General features: G+C 51.3%; 1 protein-coding gene across 3 annotated transcripts in view; it reads left to right on the top strand.

The window, feature by feature from the left end:
- Vav2 (vav guanine nucleotide exchange factor 2) overlaps positions 1–27,918 on the top strand; it is a 185,033-nt gene that overhangs the window by 98,212 nt on the left and 58,903 nt on the right. For all 3 annotated transcript variants that reach the window (XM_050154926.1, XM_050154927.1, XM_050154928.1), the window contains exon 4: positions 14,681–14,749. In XM_050154926.1, coding sequence (XP_050010883.1) covers positions 14,681–14,749 — 69 coding nt within the window. The remainder of the gene's footprint in view (positions 1–14,680; positions 14,750–27,918) is intronic.

Below are 27,918 nucleotides of genomic sequence, written 5' to 3'. Positions count from 1 at the left end.
CTCTCTCTCTCTCTCTCTCTCTCTCTCTCTCTCTCTCGACTGCATCTTCCTCCTTAAGGCTCCTGCCCAAACAGACTGTAGTCTTTTGGACCATTTGTCATTGGATAGACTTCTTGACTGTTTCTGCTTCCCAGCTGTTAGAACAGGGCTGTCGTCACTGGCACTGTCTGGTGGGTAGGCCAGGCAGAAGTCATGGCTAGGGTCAGGCTGTGGTTTGGGTGGGAGAAACAGAATGTTCCTGGTACTGGGGGCTGTAACAGCCATTCTTCAGTACGAAGCAGATTCTCGGCATATCAGACAGACACACCCGTATCTAAATCTAAGAACAACAGAACATTCGGAATGAAAACGAATGTCTGGTGAGTCACGGACTGCTTTAAGGAACCTGATCTTTCTTCTTTGTGAGGTGCAGTGGGAGGTGCTGACTACCCTCCACAGGCTCAGATTGTAGGTAGACAGCCCCATGGATGTCAGCCAGCCTCTTCCCATCAGAATCCTTTTCCTCCCTGGCACCTTGGAGGATGAAGGAGTGCATCCTCAGGTGGTGAAGGCAGGGCAGGAGCCTGACCTCTTTTTGGTACAATTGAAAACCATCTTGTTAGAAACAAAAATGAACCATCTCATTCAGACAGAGGGAAAGTGTCTTGGCAAGGAGATTCCTTTTTCAAAGGGGGTTTGCCAGAACACAAACTGGGCTGGCAACACGCTCTTCTTCTATCTCTGACATAGCTTATGACTATGTCTTACCCACTGGAGGGTGCTTGACCTCACAGTCTGATGCGATTGGTTGATCAGCGCAGAGCAGGAAGAGAAGGTTCAGGAAATAGGAATCCTTATTTTATTTTATTTTTTTTTTTAAAGTCAGAGTAACTGCCTTTGAATTAAAAAGACAAACAAGCAACCTATTTTTCACAATCTGAAAGGTGCTAATGTCCCTAGAGTGATACTTCCCAGGCAAAGGGTATGTATGGGCTTTGGGGACCCTGTAGAATGTGCCCTCCAGAGCACTATATGCTGGGTAGGGACCATCTGTCAATGTCAGCATGACACCAGGTCCCCATGCTGCTGTGATCCCAGTCTGTAACCCAGCTTTTTCTCCTGAGCTGATTCATCTAGTTCCTGGATCCTCCACACACACACACACACACACACACACACACACACACACACACACACACACATGCACGTGCAAATACAAGCACGCATGCGCGCATACACACACCCCTTGCAGTATCCCAGCTTTCTTGTTGGCATCCATCCACTGGGTGACACCCCATTTCCCAGCTGGTGCTGCCTGACTAATTCCAGGTAATTGGACTGTCTGGGAGAGGAGATTCGGATGGGAAGCGGCAATTTTCATCACTCAGCTGCTCATTTTGCCAGCAAGATGGTTTTAATTGTCCCACCTGGTGACATCAAACGTCCTGACCACCTGGCCCTGGTGAACCCGCTGTCACGTCACGCCCGATCATGTGGCCAGCTTAGTTGGAGGAGGGCCGCCTTTCTCTCCTTTGCAGGACCTCGGTGGTGGCAGCATGGTAGATTGCCCATGCACAATTAGGGTGCTGATCCCCTTCCCCAGGGAGGGAGACAGAAGAGCCATCGTTGATTGCTGTGTGTCTAGTTTGGGGCCTAGCTCACTGGGACTCCCGGTTGAGTCAGCTGCTGCTCTGTCATTGAGCAGCAAAGTGGGGTAACAGCTTAGGGGGAAGCAACGGGTGTGAGTCACAGGCCTGTCTGGCCTGCTTCCTTTTCTTCCCGAGGGCTCTCCTGTATTCTCCTGCACCTTGCAAGGTCATATGCTGAAAGGTATGGGCAGCAGAGGGGTGAGGCTAGGGTGGGGTGGAGAGTGAGCACATATATGTACATGCACAAATGCACATGTGTCTCGCTGCTGTGGGCACTCATGTCGGCCAGTATCTACTCATCCCGGAATCTCTGACAGTGTATCTGCCTGTGAGGAAGAACAGCAGCTTCTAGAATGCTCTGGTGGGAAAGGGGACAGCGTTTCTTGTGGTAAACGCTGCATTTGGGGAAAGGTGCATAGGGCTCCTGATTGTGTAATGCTTGAATTGGTGAAGGGGAGAGAGGAGGGAAAGGAAGAGCCCAGGACATCAAGTCTGTGTGCTTTGGATTCTTCCGGTTTTATGACCCTGGGATGGTTGTGTCAACCAGGGCTGGTGACAGCTGTCTCCCATGGGGAGGTGAAGAGCACAGAGAATATGTTTTGATCACAAGCGAGGGTGATGGGAGCATGATGGCCCTTGCCCTGATCTGCTCTTGATTTGGGTGTCACCAGACTAAGTCTGCCATACCTAAGCAGCTGTCACAGGCAGGCAGGACTCAGAATAAAGAGAAGGGGTTGTCGGAGGCTACTCGTTTGTTTCCTGGCCGCCCAGACTCCCAAAATAATCACACAGAAATCTGTATTAAATAAAACACTGCTTGGGCCATCACTTAGGTATATCGCTAGGTAGCTTTTATATCTTAAATCAATCCATTTCTACTCATCTGTGTATCTCCACATGGCTGTGGCCTACCAGTAAAGTTCCATCCAGCGTCCAACGTCTGTCTCCTGCAGTGGCCCCATGGCTTCTCTGTGACTCCGCCTTCTTTCTCCTAGCATTCAGTTTAGTTTTCCTTCCTAGCTCTATTCTGCTCTGTCATGAGGCCCAAGCAGCTCCTTTATTTATTAGCCAATAAAAGCAACACATATACAGAAGGACCTCCCACATCAAAGAGGTAACCTAGGATGGTATCATCAGTTGCTGACAGGCCTGCCTTCAGTCTTGAGGGATTGCTTCCTAGCCACCAAAGCATGTCATACCTGGCCAGGAGGCGAGGCCATGCACCTATGCCATGCATCCAGTTTCTCTGCTGTGGGTGGGGACAGCTTTGCACCAATCCATCTGTCTGCTCTGGGCCAAGGATCCTAGTGCTCCACAGTCAGGAAGGAGTAAGGTCCTAGGGCAGAGGGAGGACCATTTCTGTGGGGCCACAGGACAGTGTCCTCTGCTTCCCTCAAGTCTTGGCCTGTATCCCTGGAGAATATGGTGGAACCCCATCTAACCCCGTGGAAGGAGCCATTCCTATTATCCAGGGCCTATGGTACCCTAACCTCACCCAAGTGATTGGTGGTTGGAGTTATACTTCTGCCTCTGTCAACAGAGACCTAGGTGCCATTTTTCAGGAGGGGTTGGGTTACCTCAGCATCCTGCATATTGGATGTCATAAGAAATAGCCTGTCCCCCTATTGGAACTGGCAGAGGAGCTGTGGAATTCACTGATGCCTCCTTGCAGAACAGGGTGTCTTGTCCCGTTCTGCATCTCCCCGGTGGCTGATCAAGCTTAGTATTTATAGGCCCGACTGATCTGCCCAGGCCTCTGGTATTCATCCCACCTCCGGATGGTCACTAGAGAAGGGGGCTGTGCAGAACTGCCCTCAGGAAGCTGACTGGGGCGGCTGGCTTTTTCCTGGGGTTCTGTGCCCTTCTTCTTAGTCTTTCTAGACGGTCACCAACCATCTCAGCTGAACCCAGGGGCAGGACAGTGATTGATTAGTGATGCCTGCCATGTCCTAAGAGGCAGCCTTGGTTTATCTTGATCACATCAGATCCCCAAGAGAAAGGTCCCCTGGCCTAGGCACCCTGCCAAGGCCACTGGGCTGACCCTTCATTTCCCAGCAGCAAGTTGGCAGGATGTTGGGGGATGGACGAGAGCCTCCAGCTGCTGGAACACTCCATTCCCCTTGGCAGTTCAAAGAGGGGAGGGGTCTTGCCTAAGATCACATGGGGACTTGGTAGTACTTGGTAGTGCCCCGAGCTGTACCCCACCCCCAGCTCGCTAACTGGGTCCTGTCCATATTGTCAGCTTCCCTGTGGTTTGTGAAGGAAGCCAGCTGTGTGGACACTCGGTACTGTGGCAATTTCAAGGCCCGTGGATTCCTTCTCCTTCCTTCTGCCTGTGGCAGGCACTGACACGAACCAGACAAAGCTGTTCTGCTCCTGTGGGGTGCCTGCAGCTCTGAGTCCTGGCTCATGTGATTCAAGGGGTTGTTCTAGATGCCAGAGCGCAGAGAAGGAGCAAGCCCCACACAGCCAAAGGCCATCTGAGGGAGGACCCATTCATTTTCAGAAGCTTCTGTGTGCTTCATATGAGCTTCTTGGGACTCCCATGAAACTTGAGGCAGTTTGGAGCTGTGAGGGGCACCATTGGGGCTTGGAGAGTCTAGCTGAAGCCAAGAGGCTGGACCCCTGTGGTCAAGGACCTTGGGCAGACCCAATCCTCATTCTTGGTTTCTTCCTGTGGGTGGGACCTAGCATATCTGGTCCCAGAACTGTCACTTTTCAGAATCTTCCTGTCCACTCTGCACCCAGTATTGCCAGACTCAGAGCAGACTTTCTCAGGCTTGGAGCAGGAGGCCTTGAGGAGGGGAGGCTACTGTTCCTCAGCCCTTATAGAACATTGATGGTTCAAGCTTCATTCTGGGCAGGGACCATGTCACAGTGTTGTCTGGCCGCTGGGGTCTGAGGTTGGAGGTTGAAAAAGTACAATTGGCAGAGCTCTGGGATCTCCCTAAGGCCTGCACAGGAGGACCGGGTTCCCAGGAGTCATCTTAAGTGTTCATCCAGGCCAGCTGGGCAGATGGCCCCTGAAAGAGACCATGTATGTAGTTCTGTGCTGGGGTTCTGTGCTGGTTGTTTTTAGCTGTGAACTTGGTACAGCCTAGAATTACCTGGGAGGAAAGCCTCTATCGAGGCGTCATCAAGACCAGATTGTCAGAATGTCTGCTGTGATCGTCTTGATTGCTAATTCACGTGGGAAGTCCCAGCCCACTGTTTGTGGCACCTTTCCCTGGTCCTTACACTGTGTAAGAGTGAAGAAGCTAGCCGAGCGTAAGCAGCGAGCGTGCAGCGCGGTTGCGTGCGTTTTCTCTGCTCTTGATTGTGATTGAGATGTGACATACTGGCTGCCGGAGTCCCCATCGTCACTTCCCCTCAGTCACGGACTGTGACCTGGAATGTATGGCACTGTAAACCCGATCAGCCCTTTCCTCCGCTAAGTTGCTTCGATCAGTGTTTTATTTTTATTTATTTATTTATTTATTTATTTATTTATTTATTTATTTATTTATTTATTTTAATCCCAGAAACAGAAATAAAACTAGAACATTTGTAAAACCAGAGAGGCTGCAGGGCTGGGCCTACCTGAGGGGTTGGGTGCCCTGGATGTATTTTTTTCCTTTCCCTACCAAACCTCTGCCTGCTGGAGGCTTCCTCACCAGAAGAGTCAGAAAACTGAAGGCTGAATTCCTTAGTTATCAGTCGAAGCTCCGCCCCAGACTTCCCCAGACTGGGCAGGGCAGAGCAGAGCCCTGTTTCTGGACTGGCCCTTGACGTCAGCACGTCTTCCTCTGCTTGTGGGGCTCTAGACACAGGCCACGAGGGCCCCTGTGGGACTTGGGGGGTCAGTTGGAGTCTTGCCCTGTTAGCCCTGGCCCCAGGAGGCTCTGAGTCAGCTGCATCCCACTTCTCTCTTTTTTTTTTTCCAAATATTTATTTATTTATTTATCATGTATACAACTTCTACATGTATGCCTGCAGGCCAGAAGCGGGCACCAGACCTCATTACAGATGGTTGTGAGCCACCATGTGGTTGCTGGGAATGGAACTCAGGACCTTTGGAAGAGCAGGCAATGCTCTTAACCACTGAGCCATCTCTCCAACCCCGCATCCCACTTCTCTTATTGCTGCCCCTGCTGGGTCTTGGCAGAGGTCAGAGATTACTGTCAGGGCTATGACAGTAGCCTTGCCTTACTGTCCCCATCTTCTAAGTCCCATTAAAGGTGGCAGAGGTCCTCTCATGTTTCCAGCCTTACTTTCATTAAAGATCCTGGTGGTTGGTCCTAGCCCAGCCCTGTGGTTACCGAATGCCGGCATCACTAGACTCCGCCTCCACCTGGCTTACTTTCACCTTAGCACAGCCCTCCCGTTCCTCTGCCTAGGCTGCCACTGGGGCTATTCTCCTTAAAGCAGGATGGCGGTGCCATCGCTCACCAGAGGTGCATGGTTTGCCCCATTTACCAGAGTAGGTCACTGAGGCTAGGAGCTTGGATACCCAGCTTCCAGAACCCGGACCTCTGAGCTCAAAGTGAGAATATACTTCAGGCTAACCTCCTGCTCCTTTCTGCTGCAGCCGCTATCCGCCGTGCTGTCTGTTGCCTTCACAGTGTGGTGCTGGCCTCCGCCTCTGACACAGAGAACTAGCTGGAGGTGTGGCTGTGGGGCAGGACTCACTACTCATCCCACTGTCTGGACTGGGTGGGGTGTCGACTGAGGAGACCCGTCCATGACCCGTCGTCTGTGGGCTTGTTTTGACAGTTGGGCTGTTTAGTAGGAGCGCTGTTTTAATAAGTTAAGACCCCAGGGTTTCCAGGCCTTCCTGCCAATTAGGATGCGACTACCCAGGTGCCTGTTTGAATAATTAAGCAGTTGTCATCCCGCAGGCTTTTGGTGTGCCTTTCAAGTCGGCTTGGCTGCCTTTTCCCTGGCAAACGGTGCCAGAGGGGCCTGCGGCTCAGTCATGTTTCCGGGTTTTTGACATCGGTACTGACCTCTGTTTTCGTCCCGCTTGGGCTTCCAGCCCTCCTCTCTAGGGAGGGCAGAGCTGACCCTGTCTGTGGTTAGTGGCAGTTCCTTCTTCCTGTGGTCTGAGGGAGTTTCAGGGTCCAGTGTGGAGGCCGGGCCAAGGCTCACAAGTAATGTTGTCTACAACCCGTGGGACTAGGTGACCAGTCTGTACCCATTCCAACACTGAAAGTGTCACCTTGCAGGACTCTTCATGTGGGGATTGTTGCCTCTCCTTGAGGGGAAGATAGATGCTGGACTCTGGGCACACCTGAGCTTTTGAGGCCAAAGGCAGCGGTGCTGTCTGGCAGGGTCACTCGCAGGATAGACGCAAGGCCCAGCCTTACATTTTCTCACTTAGTGCACAGCCAGGCCACCCACGGTGGAGGTGGCTACACAGTGACTTACCGAGGTGCATGCAGCCTTGAGGCCACTGTACACGCTCTCACTGAGTGTTCTAGAGGAGGGCTGCTGTCTCAAGCCAGGTCACCTGTCCCTGAAATGTCTGCATAGTCTGGAGAACAAATTCTGGGTCCCACATTTGTGAGCTGGACTGACTAACCAAGGTTCACCAAAGCCTGGGTGCTAATCTGAGGCTCTAGTGCCTCCTGGGGCCACATTCATTTCAAGGCTCCTTTTTGCTTCAATGACATTGTGGGAAAAAGCGGCAGAGCACAGGAGCACCTGGAGGTCAAAGGCCTCTGTGTGCTTGTGAGGGGACCTGGGTGGTCCTACTGGCTGCTTCAGGAGAAGGTTCCTAGTAACTGGAGCTTGTGCTCACAGGAGCTCCAGGGGCTGCAAGGCCTGAGGGTTGAGACTCGGCAGACTGGGTTTGTAGGGTGAGCTGGTCAAAAGTGGGGGCGGGACCTACACCACCATGTAAAGGATGCTCAAAGGGGGTGTTACTCAGAGCTTTTCCTGACTTATCTTAGAGCAAACAATTGTGGCTCAGATGGGCAGAGCCAGAAAATTCAAATCTTACTCTCAGGGGCCTAGCTCTTGGCTTATGCCTCCAGACACCCCACCCCTGGAGTGAACCAGATAGAGACAGCGGGCTGTGGCCTCTCCACTTGCCTAGCTTACAGAGGTGGGAGAGGCTGCCCTAATCTGGGGTGGAGGAATCCTTGGGTAGGGAAGGCCATACCAAGTGGAATCAGCCATACAGTTGTATTCCCAGGCTGGTTCTGAGTACGGGAAAAGGAGCAGCCGGGAAGGAAGCTCCAGCCACAGGAGCAGCTTTGGGTCTCCTCCTGGGTCTGCAATGTCCCAGCTCAGCACCCTGGCTGAATTGTTCACAGAAGGCCCATCCCAGGTTCCGCTGCCTCTGGTGTCCTGACTCTGGCTACTAACAACCAACTGCAGGTGCAGATACAGTCTGAATATGGAGGAGGTCACTGTTCAGAAATGGGCTCAGAAATCCTGGGACAGAAACCGCTAAGCCCCGGCTACTCCTGGGGCTGTGACAAGTGGCCAGGGGCCAGCTTCAACAAGTGCCCTGTGTATACCTTGGAAGCGGAGGGGCCGGAAGAGGTAGGAGGGGAGGATGGACTTATAGAAAGCAGGGGTTGAACGTGAGCTTCATTTTGAGTTTGGGCTTGGGTACCCGTTTAACTGTCTCTTTTCTTGAGTCTCTTTCCTCTGGTCAGAGACACCTTTGTGGTGTCAGATGTGAGCCCTGGGGTACAGTGGCTGGATCCTTGGATACAGGAGCAGCTCCAGGAGGCAGGCGAGGTGTGTGGGGGGGTGTGTGGCGTGGGCTGGTGGGGGCGGGTGCTGAGGAACGCTGGGCTGGAGGTTGGGCTGCTGGGGATTTCTTGCCTGCTGTGGTTTTCTTCCTGTAGGGGTATCCGCTGAATCCCCTTGCCGGTTCAGGGGAAACTTGGCTTCCCAGAAGTGGGCATGAGGAAGTGAGTGTTCGGGAATGTTCTGATATGGAGAGAGGGCCTCACCCATGCTGGGAGAGCTGGCTTGCTCTTTCTGCCTGTCCAGGTCAGGATGTGTTCTGTGTAGACTGAAGAGTGGCCTCTTTGGCTTCTTATTCCTTTTTAAATGAGAGAGAGAGAGAGAGAGAGAGAGAGAGAGAGAGAGAGAGAGAGAGAATATATGCAGAAGTCAGAGGACAGTTGATGGTTTGCAGGAGTCAATTCTCTCCTGCTACCTTATGTGTGTACTGGAGATCAAACTTAGGTCTCCAAGCTTGGAGGCAAGTAAACTTGTCTGCTGAGCCATCAGACTGGCCTCTTCTCCCTCTTTTAACAAACAGGAACAAATCAACGCCACTGGCCCAGGTACTTTGGGAAGCCAGGGCTGGGAAACATTGGGTCTAGATGGAGGTGGGCGCCTGAAGACAGAGGATGGGGTGCAAAGGAATCTCAGCCAGGTTCTGCTTCCAGCTTAACTATGCTGGCAGTTGCATCTGGAGTGTGGATTGGGAAACTCTCGCTCCTTCCTCTCAACTCTCTGTACAAATGGGACTCCCCGGGGCTCAATCAGGCTGGCACATTTGTTCCCAAGAGCAGCCTCAAATTCTTGCTGCTTCTCAAGTACTCTTTGAAAGTGCTCCCCCCTCCCCATTCTAGCTCGAGGTTGCTGCTTGCCATGGTTTCAGAGAGAAAGAACAGTGTGAGGGCCTCTGATAATTGTGTGCCCACCTGTCCACACATTCGTTCTCCCACATGGCTAGCCGCCTCTGAGTCTAGTCACCTCCTGCCCACCCAGATGTTCTGCTCTGCTCTGTTCAATTATCCATATAACCCACCCATCTGTTCACTCGCCTGTCCACCCATCCTCCACCCACACATCTGTGCCATTGTGGTGCTAACTACTGTGCTCTCAGATTTGGACCTGGGTAGAGGAGTGGTCAAGTCTTCACGCACAAGGTAGGGTTTGCATTGAGTCGAGGTAAACTGGGACTTAGGTGTGTGGGGTGGGTAGACTTCAGACAGAGGGTAGAACTGTGCAAAGGCCAAAGTAGAGCCAGTGTGGGGGCTGCTGGAGAGAGAACTAGAAAAGGGGGTGCTGGCACAGGCTCCCACGCAGGCTGAATTCAAAACCTTGTGTATCCAGGGTTGGCTGCCTGGCCTGCTTGTCCCACCCAGGCGAGTCGCCTGTCTTTGTTTGGCTGTGGCAGAAATTAATTGGATTTGTAGCTCCGTTCTCTAGGGCTTTGTGGCCCCAGCTAGTGATGCTCCAATAAAAGTAAGTAGTAAAGGTTTACGGGCAGCGGTGTGATTCTCACACCTTTAACAGGCTTGTTTCAGGTCCACTGCATAGTGCAGGTGGAGGAAATGACAAGAGGGGGTGGAACCAACACTGAAAGCAACTCTTAAAAAATGCGGAAAGGAGACATTTAGGGCAGCCACATATACAAGATTGTTAAAGAACTCAGAGGTTGAAACAAGACTTTGATGCCTAGCATCAACTCGGTGCCTTCTGCTCTGGCACTCCTGCATCTCCTCCTAGAGAACATGTTGGGGGCTGCTCCTGGCCTCTCACTGTGTTTGAGGCAGGGTCTCTTGTTCATCACTGCATACACCAGGCTAGCTTGACTGTGAACTTCTAGTGAGTCTTGTTTCCCTATAATAGTGCTGGGATTATAGGTGTGTACCACCACCCTGAACACACATGTACACATGTGAAATACACACACAAATGGAGAGCCAGTTATTTCTCTGCCACATTGGCAGTGTAGACTCCAAGGGCATGAGTGGTTTTTCTGGATCCCTGGGTCCCCAGGGCTAGCACAAACCTTTACCCATATACACCCTGTGTTAAGAGTTTACACGGGGCCGTGTCGACCTGCATTCAGCATTAAAAGTTGCACCCCAGCCCTTTCCCACCTTGTCATTTTATACATATCACACTTTTGTAGGATTTAATGGGGCTTTAAAATTTTCCATTTATATTATGTATGAGGGAAGCTTTATTTTCTCATAAATAAGCGTTTATGGTGCTTGTCTGACTTTGGTTACTGTGACCGAGTATCTGAGAGGGACAACCGTGGAGGGAGTGGGTTTTGGCTCATGGTTTTGCAAGTTTTAGCCCATTGTGGTAGAGAGGGCATAGTGGAGCAGAGGAGAGAGAGAGGGAGAGAGAGAGGGAGAGAGAGACCTAGACAGAGACACCGAGAAGATGTACACAGAGAGACAGAGACACATATACACACAGAGAATATGCCTGTGCTGCAGGCTCGCTCCCCTTTCTCCCACTATTACTCCATCCAGCCCCCCAGATTGTGGGACAGCACCACCCACATTCAGAGACACCCCAGCTTCTGCTTCCCTTTTTTCTAGATGATTCTGCCATCCATCTGGTCAAGTTAGCACTCAGGATTAACCACGATGATATTTCCTTTCGCGTTATAGAAGTAACTTTATCCTTATTTGAAAAAGCATCCCAACACGCTGTATGCTGTTGCACAAGCATGCACTCTTATCAGTTAAAAATAAATATTTTACCAGTGCACACATTCAATCCCAGCACTTGGGAGGCAGAGGCAAGCAGATCTCTACGAGCCCCCTGCCCCCAATGTAAGTATTTAAAAATAAAAAGTTAAACCTGCAGAAAGAGCACGCTGGCTGGCGTGGCAGTTGCTCTGAGTGGAGGTGGCTCTATAAGGATGGGGAGGTGAAGTTCTGAGCTGGGCCCATCACTGCTGAATCATCATCATACACTGAAAATGTCAGCTGTCCCCCAGGCAAGGAGGGGATCCCAGGCAGTGTGGATCGCCAAGGCCAGTCCCCAGCTGGGCCTCCCATTTGTAGCTGATTCCTGCCTGACTGTGCACCTGGGGTCTGGAGGAGCTGCCTGACTTAATTAAAGGGGCACCTTTGTCTCTTGAAGATGAGTAGATTTGGCCTGTAGCTTTTGAAGGTACTGGCTGCCTTCTCTTGCCTTTGATCTGCTTCCCCTATGGCCTTTAGGATGCTCCAGGGGTGTGGCCTGTGCTTCACTCCCGCAGAGCAGTGTGGGCTCTCCTCCTCCTCCTCCTCCTCCCAGGACCAGGAAGCAGGTGGAGAGTGAGATCGCTGTTTTGGCTCCTTCTAGGTTCTTGGGCTGGCCTAGTGTTAAATTGGTGCAAGCGGATTAATGGGAGAAACAGGGTTATCTTTTTTTTTTTTTTACCCCTTCAAGCAAAACAATTTAGTTTGGAACACCTGTGCAGTTACTGCACAACAGTGTGAGATTAGATAAGGGGGTCTGTGGTCAAAGCTTGCATAGTCATCCTGAGCTTTAAGAAGCTAATGGAGTGAATGGGTGGGTCTAGGAAAGGGCCGGAGGAGTGTCTGGAGAATAAAGCCACCCTTGCGTGGCGAGAGTTGCCTCAGAGTGGTCCTCTCCTCGAACCCGCCTCCTTCTCCATCCACATTCTCTTTCCAAACGTGAGTTCTTTTGTAAAATGAAGGCTGTTTTCTCATCATGTAACTTTCCTGGGGAAATGTGGACAGACGCCTGCTTCACCCCAGGTGGGTGCCAGTGACAGATGAGATGACTGCAGTCACCCCCAGGAGTCGGTGATCCAAGGACAGTTGTACTATTGAGAAGTCCATCCAGCATGGGTGACAGCTCACTCACAAAAGCTGTGTCCTGGAGAGTGACTTGTCCAATTTGCCGTCAGCTCGGCCGGTCTGAGTGTGGTCTCTCCCCAGCAACTGTTACTACTTATCATTAGAATTATTAGTTGTTGTTGTTATTATTATATTATTGTTATTATTATTCAGTGGACAGCTTGCAGGAGTTGGTTCTCTTTTCTCCGTCTGGTCCCCTGGGATTGAATTAAGGTCGTCAGGCTTGGTGGCAAATGCCTTTACCTGCTGAGCCATCTCCCTATCCTGTCACTACTTATACGACATTGGGGAGGAGCCTTGTAAATCTTTTACTTTTCAGAAACTTCCTGCCAGTGACTTTTGTTCTGCTCTGTTCACTTCCTGGGCCTTGCGTCTTTCCTTTTCCTTAGTCTTGGGAGCCCACTTCCTCTCTAGGAAGGACCATTTCCATTCAGAGGAAATAGCTACTCATAGTCTCTTATCTCACCCAGTTGGAGGAGGTCAAGAGCATTTTCCTGCCTTGGCTAATTCTATTTCTTTTAGCTTAAAGTAACCAGTATGTCAAAAGAGGCATGTTTTGGCATGGCATGTTCTGAACTCTTCTGTGTCCTCTCCAAATCCCTAAATGCATACAGTTACTTCCTCAGTCTAGGAATCCTCCCCCCTGGAGGCCATCTCTGCTTAGCATGTGTGTTTCAGTTACACACTCCTGGGCCACAGGACCTGCAGTGGGCATTTGCATGGCTCGAAGTCTCTGAAACTTCGTGGGCATTCTCCACGTACCCATACCTCCTCAGCCTTCCCTGTCAATAAAGACACTCCCTAGAGGCTCAGCCCACTCTTTTGCCCTCTGAGATGGGTCTTGAGGACACAGAGTTAGCAGAGATGCCCAACCATAGCCTAGTAAGATTTTCATGGAAAAAAATGTAATGAAACCTCCCAAGCTGAGATAGGTAAAGGACTCCCAGTCAGCAGTCTCCTAGGCTGTGGAAAGCTTTCCCAGGTCTCATTGCAGGAAATGGGGTTGTGGGTGTGACACAGGATGACTCCCCTCGCTCCAATCCCATACCCCACACTCTGAGCTGCACCCTGCTCCCCAGCTTTGATCTGCCGATATTGTTTCCCCAATGCTCTGTCCCCAGCAGTTGCCACTGTGTTCCAGGGTCATGGGGGGAGGGTCAGGGTGAGTGATGACTCCTCCTTTTCTGTTGCTTGAAGCTGCAGGGGCTGCTAACCCAGAAGCAAGCAGACATGGTCTGCCTCAGGTGGAGGACTGCGGGAGGGTGCCTAGAAGAGGGTGATAGGGACGTTGGTGTTAGGCATGTTCCAGGTTGGGCTTCCCCTCTGAGGCTCTCCACCAGTTGAGCTTGTCCTGGTTTGGAAGAGCAGGTGTTGGCTGGTAAAATGGTGCCTCGGCTGGGATAGGTTCTGTCTCTGGGAGGTGGGAGCCACTGGATGCCGAAGCCCAGAAGAGATGAGGCCAGCCTGTGTCTTGACTGTAAGCTCTAGCTGCTTGGTGGGATATAAACTGTGAGGGCTGCTGAAGCAGGAGGCCATCAAGGAGACATGAGGATAACCAGTTTGATGATAGTGAGTTATAAAGCCGTGGTTACCTGGGAGAAGGAGGAGGAAGTGGCAGTGGCTGGAAGCATCCCTGGGATCTGACTGCACGGAGTTCCTTGTCACTCTCCCTGAGTGGAGTTTTTCTTGGTGGGGGATCCCAAAGAGGAGATTTTATCATGGGAATGGCTGTAAGATGAATGTCCCCTCCCCCAGAAGGGGCTAGAGTCTTACACTGACAAGGTATAGGTCAACTTAGGGGACGGTCGTTAGGGAGGCTGCTGCTAATGGAGTTGTGATGTGGTGACTAAAGGCTGTGGTGATGGCACGTGCCTTGGGGATCACAGCTGTCCAGTGGTGCCCTTCAGGGCCATATCTCTACACAGCTCCTGCTCCCAAGGTTCTGTCATAGGAGGACACAGGACTGTACGCCCTTGTGGATGGGTAGCCATGATGGGTTGGAGCTCATTAGGGGCTTTCCTATCTTCACTGTTGTCCTCACAGGCTCTGAAGAACAGGAGGTAACTGGGCAGCCTTCTAGGCTTCCCTCCTGGGGGGACCGGGACGGGCCACTTGCCTACCCTGTAGGCATCCTGGGAGCCCCCATACTTTTCCTATAGCCCTCCAGAATATGGCTGCTGTGTTGATAATGGCAGTGTGGTGACAGAGGACAAAAGCCCTTGAATCAGATCCTTCATATGCCTTCATATCCTCAATACGGGCTATAGAGGCTTGGGAACCAGCTGAGGGCTGACCCACACATGGCCCAGGAACTGCTCCCCTGAGCCCACCAACCTAGAAGGCTGGTCTGTCATGCAGGATGGTAGAAGGCACTGACAAACTGGGCTGCTTCGCTGTGAGATGGGGCCTAGGGTGGCCTGCGGACCGGCCCACACGGTGGCAGGGATGTAGAGATCCGCTGTCCTCACTTTTGCCTTCTCTCTGCAGGCCTTTTCCCTCAGAGGAGACAGCTGAGAATGATGACGATGTCTACCGAAGCCTGGAAGAGCTGGCCGAGTAAGTAGAGGAAGGCTGATGGGGGAGGACACGAGGAAGGAGCCCCTGGCTCAGCAGCTGAACAAGCTGCTCTCAAGGCAGAGGCAGCCTTGGCTGTCCGCTCTCTGGTGTCCCCGCCAGAAGCTGGGGTTTCCGCGTGGCTGAGTTACAATGCTTGCTGTGTACCCTCTGCCTTGTAGAAGGCTGCCCAGCTGCTTGTTGGTCCTGGTTGGTGGCCTTTCTCTTGGAACATTTCCTTCTGTGGGGTTGCTGGGAGTGGCGCGGGGCAGGTGAGGTGTCCTTGTGCTCCTCTTTCCTGGCCTTTGGGCTCCGCACTGTGTGGCTCCAAACAGTGGGGCTTGTGACTCAGATCGCCTTATAGCCCCCCTGATTAGGGTGTGGCTTGCAGGGGAGAGCTGGTTCCCCATCTCTTAGTGACCCCCTGCTTCTTAATTCCCCCGAGGATTCTCCCCCCCTCTCCTACATGCAGGCCGAGTCCAGTCATTTCCCCCACAGGGATGACGGAGCCTTTGGCCTAGCTCTACAGCCTTCTGTGGTCATATGAATGGGATCATGTGGCCAGTGTGGGATTACCCAGCTCTCTGTCAAGGTGGGGAAATAGCTCACCCTGAGCCTAACTGTGATAGAGGCTGGGAGGGGCCCTGGCTGGGAGGGGCTGATTCTGCCCAGGACCTAGTTTGTTATTGGCAGCCTCTGGCCTATGTGTCTACTTTTCTCCCAAGCTTGAGGTCCCCTTGGGCCTCCTGGTAAACTTCTGTCCTCAATTTTTATCACGTTCTGAGAAATGCATTTCTTCCATGGAGACTGGCTATCTCTCTCCCTCCTATTGTCTCAGCGCGAAAGCTCAGAGAGGAATCAGATGTGCCGGGGCTGCGTGTTCTGAGCACCTGCCGTTAAGGGGTTTTCTGCACTTGCAACCCCATTCTGTACTCCCCCCCCCCATCTGCGCTGTCTCCAGAGATGGAACATTGGTGTGTTTGCAGGGTCTCTATTAGATGGTCTAACGTTGTGATGGGACACTGTCACCTACAAAGTTAATGCTCACGAGCCGCACCCCCCCCATATATGTCTGAAACAAGTTTATGATTTGTGTTGGCCTCATTCATAGCCGTTCTGGGCCCCATGCAGCCCACAGACAGCGCTTAGACATACCTGGAATGCATTCATAGCTTAGCTTGTCTGTCTTAGCCTGGCAGCCCTGTCCTGTAGTTCTGTGAGAGCCGGGAATTCCTCACCTGGAGGCAGAGGGAATTCCGAAATGGGTTGCCAGAAGACCTGGGATGCTCCCGTGGGTGGGAAGCCCAGAGTTCCTTCAGACATCCGTGGAATCCTCCTGGGCTATAGGGAGTACACTAAGAAGGAAATGAGTTTGTGAAAGTCATCCAAGACCTTGAGTCCTTTGCCTGCTGGGTCCTGTGTGACTCCGACCTCTCTCCAGAGTTAGAGAGGGGCTTAGGACACTCAGGTGCAGGCAGAACACCATGTGGGTACAGAGAATTGAGGGAAAGGGATTCAGGCTGGTGGCACAGCACAAGGGAGAGAGGGCACCTCTGCCCTGGTGTTGCAGTCTGGGGATATGTGCTGGGCTCAGGGTTATCCTAGGTGCCCTCGCTATGGGAAGCCTTGGTGAGCTACCCACAGCACTTGTGCCCTGTTTGCTATCTTAGAAACTCAGTGTTTAGGTGGTTAAATGTCTCCCGGAAACCAGGAGGGTCCTGAGGTCAGGCCCAGTGTCTGAAGACTCCAGCCCTTAGTACGGGCCTGGTGTATCTGTATGGGCAGTGCTCGCTAGATCTTACTGGGACCAAGCACGACACCCTTTTCCTCTCATGCTTTGTAAACTCCAGCCTTCTGTTGCCTCCTCTTCACAGATTGGGAAATGAGCCCAGAGGGAAGCTGCAACTGATTTGTGTCACTCAGCTAGTAAGTGGCATGCTGATCTTTGACTCTAAGTCTGCCCTAACCTCTCCTCTAATTGGGTGATCCTATAGAGGCTGGGGACCTCTGGCTGGGCCAGTGCCGGGAGCAGTTCTCCTGAGGTCTCTCCTGAGTTTTTTTTCTCCTGGAAATGTCCTTCAGGTGGGCACAGCCTGGAGTTTGGAAGTACAAGGACCATGTAGGTTTTGTGTATCTAGGGCCAGGTATGAGATATCCTGATATTTTAGGGCTAGTGTGTTTTTCAGGTGCTATCCTGGAGGTATCCTGTGTACTATGGTTCGTGGGGTGCCTTTCAATCTCAAGGACTCGCTTGTGGTCAGTCTGGTCTGGAACCTGGGTACCCACCTCCCTCTTCCTCTGCCCCTTCTGGTTTGCCACTGGTCTCTTTCTGCAAGACAAGCTGGAACTGCTCTCGTAGGGATATAAGTTGAGAACATGTAGCCTTGCTCGGCCAGAAGCTGTTCCTCGGTGACATTCACCCTGAGCCCCCTTAATCCCTAACCTTGCCATTACTGCAAACCTGAACCGTAAATTACAGGGAACGAGACTGAGTCTGGATCTTTAAGTTGCCGTTTGGTCCCAGTGGCTCCAGTTTAATAAATTTTCTACGCTTCCCCCTTGCCCCCCCCCACCTTTCTTCTCCTTTCCTTGGAAGGCAGATTTCCTGGTCTCTGTGGAACTGGTGGTGACGTTTGCCCATTATACAAGCAGACAGCCCTGGGAGGGCATGAGACAGCAGCTGGGGAGAGTGTCATCTTGTGGGAGCAGCTGTGTGTCGGGGGAGCATTTCAGAGTATAAGGGGCTGGATCCTCAATAGTGATTATATTGCATGTCTCCAGGACCCTTTCAGCCACCCTGACCCAGACACTGCAGCTTGTGGTGGTGGTGATGGAGGTGGTGGTGGTGGTGGTGGTGGAGGGGGTGAGTTAAGCATTGGCTCCCTGATGTGACTGCCTCCTTGGTGCTCCAGGTCTGATCTGTGGGCAGTCTCCATTGTCCAGCTGGGCCGTGCGCTCCTGGAGCAGTGCACTGGAGCCCTAAGGCTGCCATTTCCTGCTCAGTTGGTCTTGGCAGATTGCTTGCTTCCACGTACCTCGGTTTCCTTCATTGTAACACATGACGTCAGTACCTGGTTGGTGGGCCTGTTGCGAAGGCAGCGGCACTGGAACTACAGGGTGCTCACGGGCCCCGTGGGCACCTGGGGTCTCCTTCTCAACCAGCTTCATTGACTGAGACCATCACTCTCCCCGGCCTCTAAGTGGCGGTGGCAGCTCCGCGTGGAGGAGAGCAAACATGAGTTATATGCCTGGCTGCTGATTTTCTAGTAGCCACAGGAACAGCCTAAGCAGAAACAGGTGAAGTTAATCTGAAGAATGTATTTTATTTGAACTGATTGACCCAAAATGTTGCCAGAGCGGTGTTTTCCGCGGAACGGCTGCCAACAAGAAATTGCGTTTTCAGTCAGTCCCCTGGCCGGGCATATAGTTTGTGATTGGTCCAGATTCATTTGTTACATGACAACCGTGCATGGCCCCGAGCCACTGAGCTGGGCAATAGGAGCCGTGGTCTCAAATGTCCTTCCGGGAGCTTGAACAGAACCCCACACGTCAGGAACACTGGAAAGGGCTCTCAGCTCCCTCTTCAGATTGTTAAGCAATGTGTGATCAAGTAGTCAGAGCAGCTGCCTGAGACGACAAACACAAAACACTGCCACTTAAAAATGTCATTATTAAGCAAAACAAGCCCAAAAGGAAAGGCCTGCTTTTCAGTCGCTCTAAAAAGTGGCACCTGCATTTGCATAATGGCCTGCCTCTAAAAGTGTCTGAGCCCACCTCTCAGGTCTGACCCCCAGTCTACAACTGTAAGGCTATTACCATTTTATACAGAAGAGCTGATGGCGCAAGAATAACACACACATGTGAGGTGCAGCAGCCAGGGCCCCGCGGCTGCAAATGTCTGGCTTTGGCCCATTGTCTTCCTCTTGCCTTTCATGGCTCTCTGTGCCCAGGTGACATGGCTGGGACCTTCCCAGGGCCCAGGAAAGCAAGGGTGCTTGTCACTCACCGCCGGCTGTGTAGCTCTCCTGCTCTGTGTTACTGTCTCAAGTTTCTCGGTCCCTCCAAGGGCCCCAGTTTCTCCGTCTCCACTCTGAAACCTGCACAGATGTCCCTTTGAGGTCACAGACTTCACAGTCTGTCATGGCAGAGCCTGCTTTGTGCTGGCTCTGACTTCATTGTCCTCTGATGTGAATTCATTTTCAGCCTTAAACACATGGGCTCGTGCCCAGCCAGGGGTTGTAACTTTTCTGTAAGGGTATAGCTGCATATTTTATTGCATTATGAAACAGCTATGGAGTAATTCTTAAGCATAGAAATGAAGGCGGGTTGGAGTCCTTCCATGCTCTGGGGGAGGGGGAGTTGAGGTATAGAGGGGTGGCAGGGATGGCAGTGACTTGGGACGGTGGTCGTCTTTCTCCCATCTGACCCCAGAAACGCCAAGCCCTGGCCACTCTGCAAGCTCTTTAATAACAGAGAGCAAGGGCTGTATCCTGTGGGACCCATCTCTACCCCAGCCCATGGTCCTCCCTCTGCTCAACACTGTCAGAGAAAGCTAAGTCTAAAATCTGTCTTCAGAGTTTTCTAGTTCAGCGCTGCTCCTTGAGGCTGGTGTGTACAGGATGCCGTGCTCGGAGCCTGGGGTGAGTTGAGAGGGTGTGTTTGGGATGCTTTATATTCACCCCAAATAGCTCCTTTCCCCCAGGGGTGAGCTTTAGAGCAGACTTCACAGAAAAGACCCAATGTGGGGAGGGATAAAAAGCCAGGCATAGTGGGGCACACCTGTAATGGTGGCACTTCAGGAGCTGGGATGCTAGAATCAGGAGTTCAAGGCCAGCCTGGGCTACGTGAGTCTTTGTTCTTCCAAGCAACAACAACATGTCTCCTGACCCCTTCAGAAGGCATCTGTGGCCACACACCCCTGGAAAGAGTACAGACCAATCTCTTATAGTTGAGAAGGGCGAAAAGTAAGACCTCCTCTTTGAGTAGAGGTGGGGACGGCACCCTCATGCCACTTCAGTTCAAGTTCCTGAGGCTCGTGGCTGAGGTGATGGCTGGAGAGGAGGCCATTGGCTAGAGGACAGGGTAGGTGGCTCTTACAGTCAGGCCTTTGCTTTGGGACTCACAGTATGAAGTTGTACCCTTGTCCTATGGGCTTGTTGCCTAAGGCCAAGACCCTGGGCTTCTTAAGTGGGTGACAGGCAGGGATCAAAAGATTTCCTTCCTTCCTTCCTTCCTTCCTTCCTTCCTTCCTTCCTTCCTTCCTTCCTTCCTTCCTTCCTTCCTCCCTACTTTCCTCCCTCCCTCCCTCCCTTCCTCCCTCCTTTCTCTCTCTCTGTTTTTCTGAGACAAAGTTTCTCTGTGTAGCCCTGGCTGTCCTGGAACTTGCTCTGTAGACTAGGATGGCCTCGAACTCACAGAGATCCGTCTGCTTCTGCCTCCTGAGTGATGGAGTTAAAGGTCACCACCCTGTAGCCCCCTTTCCCTTTATTGCCCAAGCCACCTTGACTGGACCTCCAGCATTGCTGTGGGTGGAGCTGCCTCCCGGTGTCCCTTGGTGTCTCACTTGTACAAGATGGGCTTCTCCTTAGTGTACGCGTTCACTGATATCCTGTCTTGGGATTCTTGTTCCCAAGAACAAGAAATTCTGGCCAAGGGGACTGGCTGAATGGAATCATGAAACCGGTGGTCATGGACCACATCTCTGTCAGTTGGTTCCTGTCTTCTGGGATGGCCTGGGTAGAGGCTCTAGAGCCTGGAAGGAGATAGGGCTCTGAGAGGTTGAAGGCACCTGCCCAGGGTGCCCCTCTATTGAAGGGCAGAGCTGGGGTTAGAATTCATGTCTGAGTAATTGCCCTGCTACCCCAAGTGCTGCCTGGCAGATTCTGCCTTGGTGCTGGCACATGGTTGGCACCTGTATAGACCGTCACCCTGCATCTGAACTGCTTCCGCTTCCCTTTTACCCCGTGCCATCCAGGTGGCATCTGTTCCGGACACACACATCCAGGCTGGGAGGGAAAGAGCTTCCTTGATGTGTCTAGGATTTTTAATTTGTTGTTGTTTTGAAATGGAGTCACATCTTGTCCTCTGTCACTCTGTAGGCTGGGCTGCCTTGGAACTCCCTGCGATCCTCCTACCCCAGTCGCCCAAGGGCTTGGATCACAGGCATGCACCACTGTGCCTGACTTGGTTTCTTTCCTTTCTTTTTTAAAAAAATGTGTTTTATTAGCATATATTAGTTATCTATAATGGGTTTCCTTGTGATGTTTTCATATATGAACAGGACAGTTTTGATCATGTTCACCCCTCCCCCACTTCTGCTAATCCCTCTTCTCACAACTGCCCCACGTCTGTATTCACATCTGTCTGTGTGTGTATGATGTAAGTGTGTGTATGTGTGTGTGTACATTAGACTCCTGTGCCACAGCATACTGTGGAGGTCAGAGGACGATCTTAGGTGATAGTCTTCACCTTCTACTTCAACAGGACTTCCTTTGCTTTCTGCTGCTCCCACTGGGAGAGCTGACTGGTGAGTTTCCAAGGGGTTCCCCTGACTGCCTCCCATCTCTCCGTAAGAGCACTGGGGTTACAGAAGCGCTTGCTACCATGTTCAACCTTTACGTGGGTTCTGGAGATTTGAACTCAGGTCCTTACCCTTGTGCCTCCAGTGCTGTCTCACAACCTTCCTTCCTGTCCGTCTCTTGGTGACTGTCTTAGTTAGGGTTTCTATCGCTGTCAAGAGACCATGGCCATGGCAACTCTTATAAAGAAAACATTTAATATTCCAGAGATTTAGCCCATTATCATCATGGCAGGCACATGGTGGCATGGAGGCAGACCTGGTGCTGGAGGAGTAGCTGAGCGTTCTACATCTTGATCCTCAGGCCACAGGAAGTGAAGTGTGACACTGGGTGTAACTTGAGCATAGGAGACCTCAAAGCCTGCCTCCACAGTGACACACTTCCTCCAACAAGGCCATACCTAATAGCACCACTCTCTGTGAGCTTATGATGGCCAGTTACATTCAGACTACCACAGTGACCATGTGAGTTTCATTAGTGTTGTTGCTTACAGGAACATGGTCACCTTACCAGCGGCTACCCAAACCAAAATGTACCCCCACGCTAACATCTTCTGTTGGAATGGCTTCTGAGGACTTGTCAGGGTCTGTTGAATTGCATGCCAGGTCAGCCACTGCTGAGTTTTGGGCAGGGCTCTGGGGAGAGTCTGGGTCTCATTTATCCTACTTGGGAACTTAGCAGAGAGCTTTGTCCTGTCTAATGGGGCCTTGCAAATCCAATGAAGACTTGGCCTTCCAAATGTCATGTCTTGTACTTAGCACAGACATTGCACACAGAAGCACATACAAGAACCCTGCAAAATGAGTAAGCGGGCCGTGCAGGGCTCTATTGTCGAAGTTCAGTCAGGCATTCGGCATCTTTTGTATTGACTTCCAAACTCCTACTCATTCTACAAAACCCAGCCCAGACGTCACCTCCAAGAAGGCACCCACAGCCCTGCCATACTAAAAGGATGCCTTCTCCTGAAGTGTGTCCAGAGCACTGGGTGACCTTGACACTGAGTCTTCATTGTTTTTCTACATCACTAGAGAGTGGTCCCTACGGGTCCTTTTGTAAGGAGCAGAGGAGGCAGCTCACTTGACCTGAGCCTAGCACAGCATGTTAGACGGAAGAGCCAGGACCAGCAAGATGGCTCAGCAAGTAAAGGTACTTGCAGTCCAGCCGGACAGCCTGAGTTCGATTCCCGGGACCTACCAAGTCATCCCCACCAAGAGAGGGCTGGGGACAGGACACAGGGGTGACAGATACTTAGAATATTGCACTCCTTGTGTGAAGGATCCCTGTGTGTCCCCCACATTGCCCCTGCAGAATTCTATGCCATTTTATCCCTGGCAGCATAAGTGGGGGCTCTGTCCTCCATTTTGCAGTTGACAATTAGAGCTTCAGGAGGGGAAGTGCCTCGCTGGGGGCCACATAGTCTTTGCCATGTGACAAGGAGGAACCGAAACCCTGGACCATCTGCCTGGGGCCTAGGATGTCCCTGTGGGACTAGTCCTTGTGACCCAGTGCCGCCTGTTTGCTTGCTTATTTACTTATTTATTTGTCGATGTTTCTAGGCTTTTCTGCTGCTTAGAAAGAATTCCCAGAAAAGAAGCAATTGTTCTCTCTCTTTGTGTGCGTGTGAATGTGTGTGTGTGTGTGTGTTGGGGGTGGGGCAGAGCCCCAGCAGGCTTGCCAGGTGAGTCTGGCTAGGTAGTTCCTGGCACCTACCTGTAGGCAGAGTGACTCCTCCAACAGAGAGTGATTAAAGGTGTCTAGGGTCCTTGTCTGTCCATCTGTCCCCTCAAACAGATGATCCAGTCCACAGCAGCCACTCTCTGCTGCCTGTGTCCTGAGACAAACCGAAGTCTGGTGTGGGCTGAGGTAAAAAAAAAAAAAAAAGCCCCATGTCCCCTTTGGTTTCCTAGTAACAAGTTCATGGTGGCTTGTCACAGGCTTGCCTGCCAGCCTCATGCCTGGGGCTGAGCTCACAGTGTGTGCCAAGCCTGTCAGCACGATGTTTATGTCCCCTGTAAACACTCAGTGCCTGAGGCAGAGGGCAGTTGCTCATTCCCCCTCGTTTTGTAGGGTGAGGGAGCTGGGCCTCTCAGCAGCTGCCTTGTGGAAAACCAGGGTGCCTGAATCAGCCACCATGCAGGCTAGGGAGGCTGTGGGCTACAGGGGCTCAGGCAGGAGGTGGGAGGGGAGACGCTTTGGGGCCCCTTCTGGAAGAGTTCAGGCCATTGTAAGAGGAGTCATTGTGGGGTGTCGCATCTGTCAGTGCAGCTGACTTCAGAAGCTGCAGGAGGGAGAGGCCGGGGCAGGTAAGGGGCCACTGTGCTTTCACGCCATGTGGCCCAGCTGTGTCTAATTGTCATAGTCCTGCCACTGTGTGGGGCAGTCCCTCCCCACACATATGTTCTTGTACTTTCTGTGGCAGCTGGGCCAGGAAGGACGATTCCTACCACCCTGGGAGGCCAGTGCCAGCCCCCAAGTTCCTGGGCTTCCATGGTCTAGCTATTGTGTTCTCTGTTGTTTAATCTGGTGTCCTAAGGCATTTGCTTAGCATGTGAAAGGCTATGGGTTCTGTCCCCAGAGTCTCTGTGTGTGAATGAGCACATGTGGACATCAGCCTTGGTGGCCATTCCTTGGGTACCATACTTTTTTTGGGGGGGGGGGGGAGATTCTCTCAGTGGCTTTGAGTTCTCCCATTAGATCAGGTTGGCTGCAAGTCCCAGACATCTCCCTTGCTCCACCTCCTGAGACCTGGGATCACAAGCACATGTCATTATGCACCCCCTGCTTTTTAAGTGGATACTGGGGGTGGAACTCAGGTCCTCATGCTTGTGAGGCAAGCACTTTACTGCCTGAGCCATCTCTGAAGCCCGTGCTCTGTCATTAGAAACGGTGTTTTTTTTTTTTTTTTTTGGAAAAAGATTGTTATTTATATGTATGTCTCTCTCCCCACCTGCAAGTGCGTGCATGTGTGCATGCTTACTTGGGTGTATGTGTGTGCATGTGCGCGCATGTGTGCATGCTTACGTGTGTGTGTGCATGTTTGTGTATGTGTGAGTGAGAGACCTGTTTGAGTGCCCATGGAGGCCAGAAGAGGCACTAGATCCTCTGGTTACAGTTACAGGTGGTTCTAAGTCATTGGATATAGGTGCTGGGATAACTTGAGTCTGGAAGAGCAGCAAGTGCTTTTATTCATTGAGTGTGTTATATCTTCATTCCCTCCCCTTTTCTTTCTTTGAAGATTTAATTTTAAAAGAGATTATTTTCTTCTTCTTCTTCTTATTATTGTTGTTGTTATTCCTGTGCATGGAGTATGTACATTATTAAGTGCAGGTGCCAGAGGAGGCCAGACATTTTGAATCCCTAGAGTTGGGGCTACAGGCAGTTATGAACTGTTCAGTCTGGGTGGTAGGAACTGAATTTGTTCTTCTGCTAAAGCAGTAAGTGCTCTTATTCACTGAGCCATCTCTCTAGCACCTAAGATTTATTTTATTAAAAAATATCGTAATCGCATTTCATTTATTTTGTTTTGTGGATGGGAGGTCAGGGGACAGCTTCCAGGAAGCAAGTCTCTCCTTTCACCATGTGGGTTCTGGGGATCGAACTCAGGTTATCAAGTGTGGTGGCAAGCACACACTGAGCTGTCTCACCGGCCCCATGTCCTGTCCATGAGCACAGCCCCTGGGCTGAAGTCATATTCCTGACTGAATCTCTCTTCCACCCTCTGGATGGTGTACCATGGCGGCTATGCATGGAACATTTACTATATGCAAGGCCTGTGCTAGAGAAACTGAGCTAGGAAATGGCTTAGGTCTGCTTTACTACCCTCTGACCAGGGGCTACACACAAGAGTCAAGTTCCAGGTAGGAATCCATGCCACTCTCCTGTCCTGGAGGCTTCGTGCCTCCATCAGCACTGACTGGTGCAGCTCCTGTGTGCTGGGGATACAGCTCTTCCATGAAGCATGGCCCTAGGTGAAGTGGGCTCTAGATCTACCCTTCTGTGTTCCTGGAGCCTCCTGACAGGACCAGGCAGGGACTTGAACCTTTTAACATCTGTGGTAAGATGGGCTGAAATTGGCCCCCGTGGAAGGCTCTGCAGCCTTTGGGAGGCTGTTTGAGGCAGGTTCTGGGGCCTTAGCTGGGTTCTCATGAACTCACGAGCTGCTGCATAGGGCCCTCCAGATCACTCAGGTGACCTCATTTTGCAGCCTACTCCCAGCTCAGTGCCTCTTTTCCTGCTCATCTGATCAGCATGGTCCTCACGTACGGGACATATGCTAATCTGTCATCACAGATGCAAGGACCTATGAAGTGTAGGTGTCTGCCTGGAATACTTACATTTGAGATGAGACCTCTGTATAAGAAGCAAGGACATCCTGGGACATCCATGCCACTGTAGCCAGAAGGAAAGCCTGTATTAGCCAGGGTTCTCTGAAGGAACAGAACTGATAGATGGAGGTATGTATCAAATATAGGCTGTGGTCCATCTGGGTAGTCTAGCAAGGTCTGGCTCATGATGGAAAGTCCAAGCGTCCAGCAGTTGTGCAGTTCCTGGTGTTTGGCTTCTCAACGGTTGCCATCTGGCTCTAGCATCCTCGAGGATTCCTGGACAGCTGTCGGCTTTCAGTTTCCTGGAATCCTGAAGGAGCTGGGTTTAATACTGGCTACAGCAATCGGAGAGATGAACTTGCCTGTGAGAGTGAGGGCAAGCAGGTAAAAGCAAAGCAACAGTTTCAGGGATGGAGAGATGGCTCAGAGGTTAAGAGCATTGCCTCCTCTTTCAAAGGTCCTGAGTTCAATTCCCAGCAACCACATGGTGGCTCACAACCATCTGCAATGGGGTCTGGTGCCCTCTTCTGGCCTGCAGGCATACACACAGACAGAATATTTTATACATAATAAATAAATAGATATTTAAAAAAAAAAAGCAACAGTTTCTTCCTTCCATGTCCTTTCGCTTGGGTTGGCACCTGAGGGTGTGGCCCAGTTTCAAGATAGCTCTTTCCTCTTCAAATACACAAACAGATTTTTTTTTTTTGTTTTTTTGTTTTTCGAGACAGGGTTTCTCTGTGGTTTTGGAGCCTGTCCTGGAACTAGCTCTTGTAGACCAGGCTGGTCTCGAACTCACAGAGATCCGCCTGCCTCTGCCTCCCGAGTGCTGGGATTAAAGGCGTCAGATTTTTTTTTTAAAAAAAATAATCTTACAGGAGTGTTTAGCAACTTAGATTTTCATTGATTTCACACGTGGCCTGGTTGGCAACCACGATTAGCCGTCATACAGCCTGAGCTTGTCACCTCACCCACTAACACTGAAGCAACCACATTTTCATCTAAACATTGTCCCCCTGCCGTTTCCTCCACCTTGAAGCCATCTCTGTCCCAATGATCAACAAGGATTTGGGTGGAGTATTGATCTTAGGATAAATATGGGTCAACCCGAAAGTATCTGATTGATACTTTTTTAATCTTGATCGCTGAGTTTATCTTATGGCTACTTACCATGTTTGATTTTGCTTTTATAATTTTATTTTGATTTTTAAAAAAGTTCACCTCTTGGCTGTTCTCTTTATTTCTTCCTCTCCAGTACTTTGGAGCACGCATGTGTGAAACTTCAGTTCTCCGGTTTTATAATAGCTAATAGTATGTGCAAAGCTGTTCATTGACCTGAATTAATTAAATAACGGCAGAGACAGCATCGTATAAATGCAGATGTATCCGTATGACAAGTCTGCTCACGGGCACCCTCCTGGCTCTGTGCTGGGCACTTGGAGAGGAAGGTCAGCCCAGGATACAGACAGGAATCAGATCTGGGTGGGAGAAGGGATGTATGGTTGCAGCTTTGAGGCTCTGCTGCTCTCGGTTAAGGCACCAGAACAGCTTCATCCCCTTCTTTCTGCCTTTGGCTGACCATGTTTGACCTCAGGGTGCTTAGGAGAGACAGTGGGAAAGCGGTGCATAAAGCCCAGTCCTGCCAGGACGGATGTTCCTGATTGCCGTTGATTTTAGGGGGCGTCAAGAGCAGAACGCAGCAGTGCATATGTGTTGGGTGACCACCCGGGGGGTGTTCCCAGTATTTCAGTACCGTGTGATGTTGGGGTATCTGCTGGGGGTGTTCCCAACGTCCCAGTGACCTTGTTTCTTCTGTACCCAGAGTGGGGCAAAGCCAAGTCCCTCTCCCCTCAGAAGCTTTTCTCTAGTTGTTCACTGTGGGAAGAGGGAGGCTCCGGTCACTGTACTGATACACAAATGGTACCCTCTGAGCCTCCGTTTATACTGGTGCAGATGGGGGCTGTGATATCTGAGGAGATCTGGCTCTCGGCAGTGACAGGGCGAAAGATCAGACTAACATTCCTGCAGCCAGCAATGACAAAACTGGGGGGAAAGTATATAAAATGCTCCCAGAGGCACTAAACATCCCCTGCAAGCTGAGAGGAAAGCGGAGGGAGTATCCTCCTAGGGTTCGATCTTGAGTGGATGGGGTTCTAGAAGGCTGCTTCACAGGTGTGTCTGTCAGCTTGTCAGCACTATACAAAGTGCCTGACCACCACTTGACAAAGAAGACAGGCTTACAGCAGTTTCTGGTTTTTCTACGTAGTCT

The sequence above is a fragment of the Alexandromys fortis genome, unplaced genomic scaffold (assembly GCF_014885135.2).
Source record: "Alexandromys fortis isolate MF-2015 unplaced genomic scaffold, M_Fortis_MF-2015_v1.1 scaffold_72, whole genome shotgun sequence".
In the NCBI taxonomy this organism is placed as follows: Eukaryota; Metazoa; Chordata; class Mammalia; order Rodentia; family Cricetidae; genus Alexandromys; species Alexandromys fortis.
Note: the sequence above shows the minus strand (reverse complement) of the source record. Positions and strands in the feature narration are given on the sequence as shown.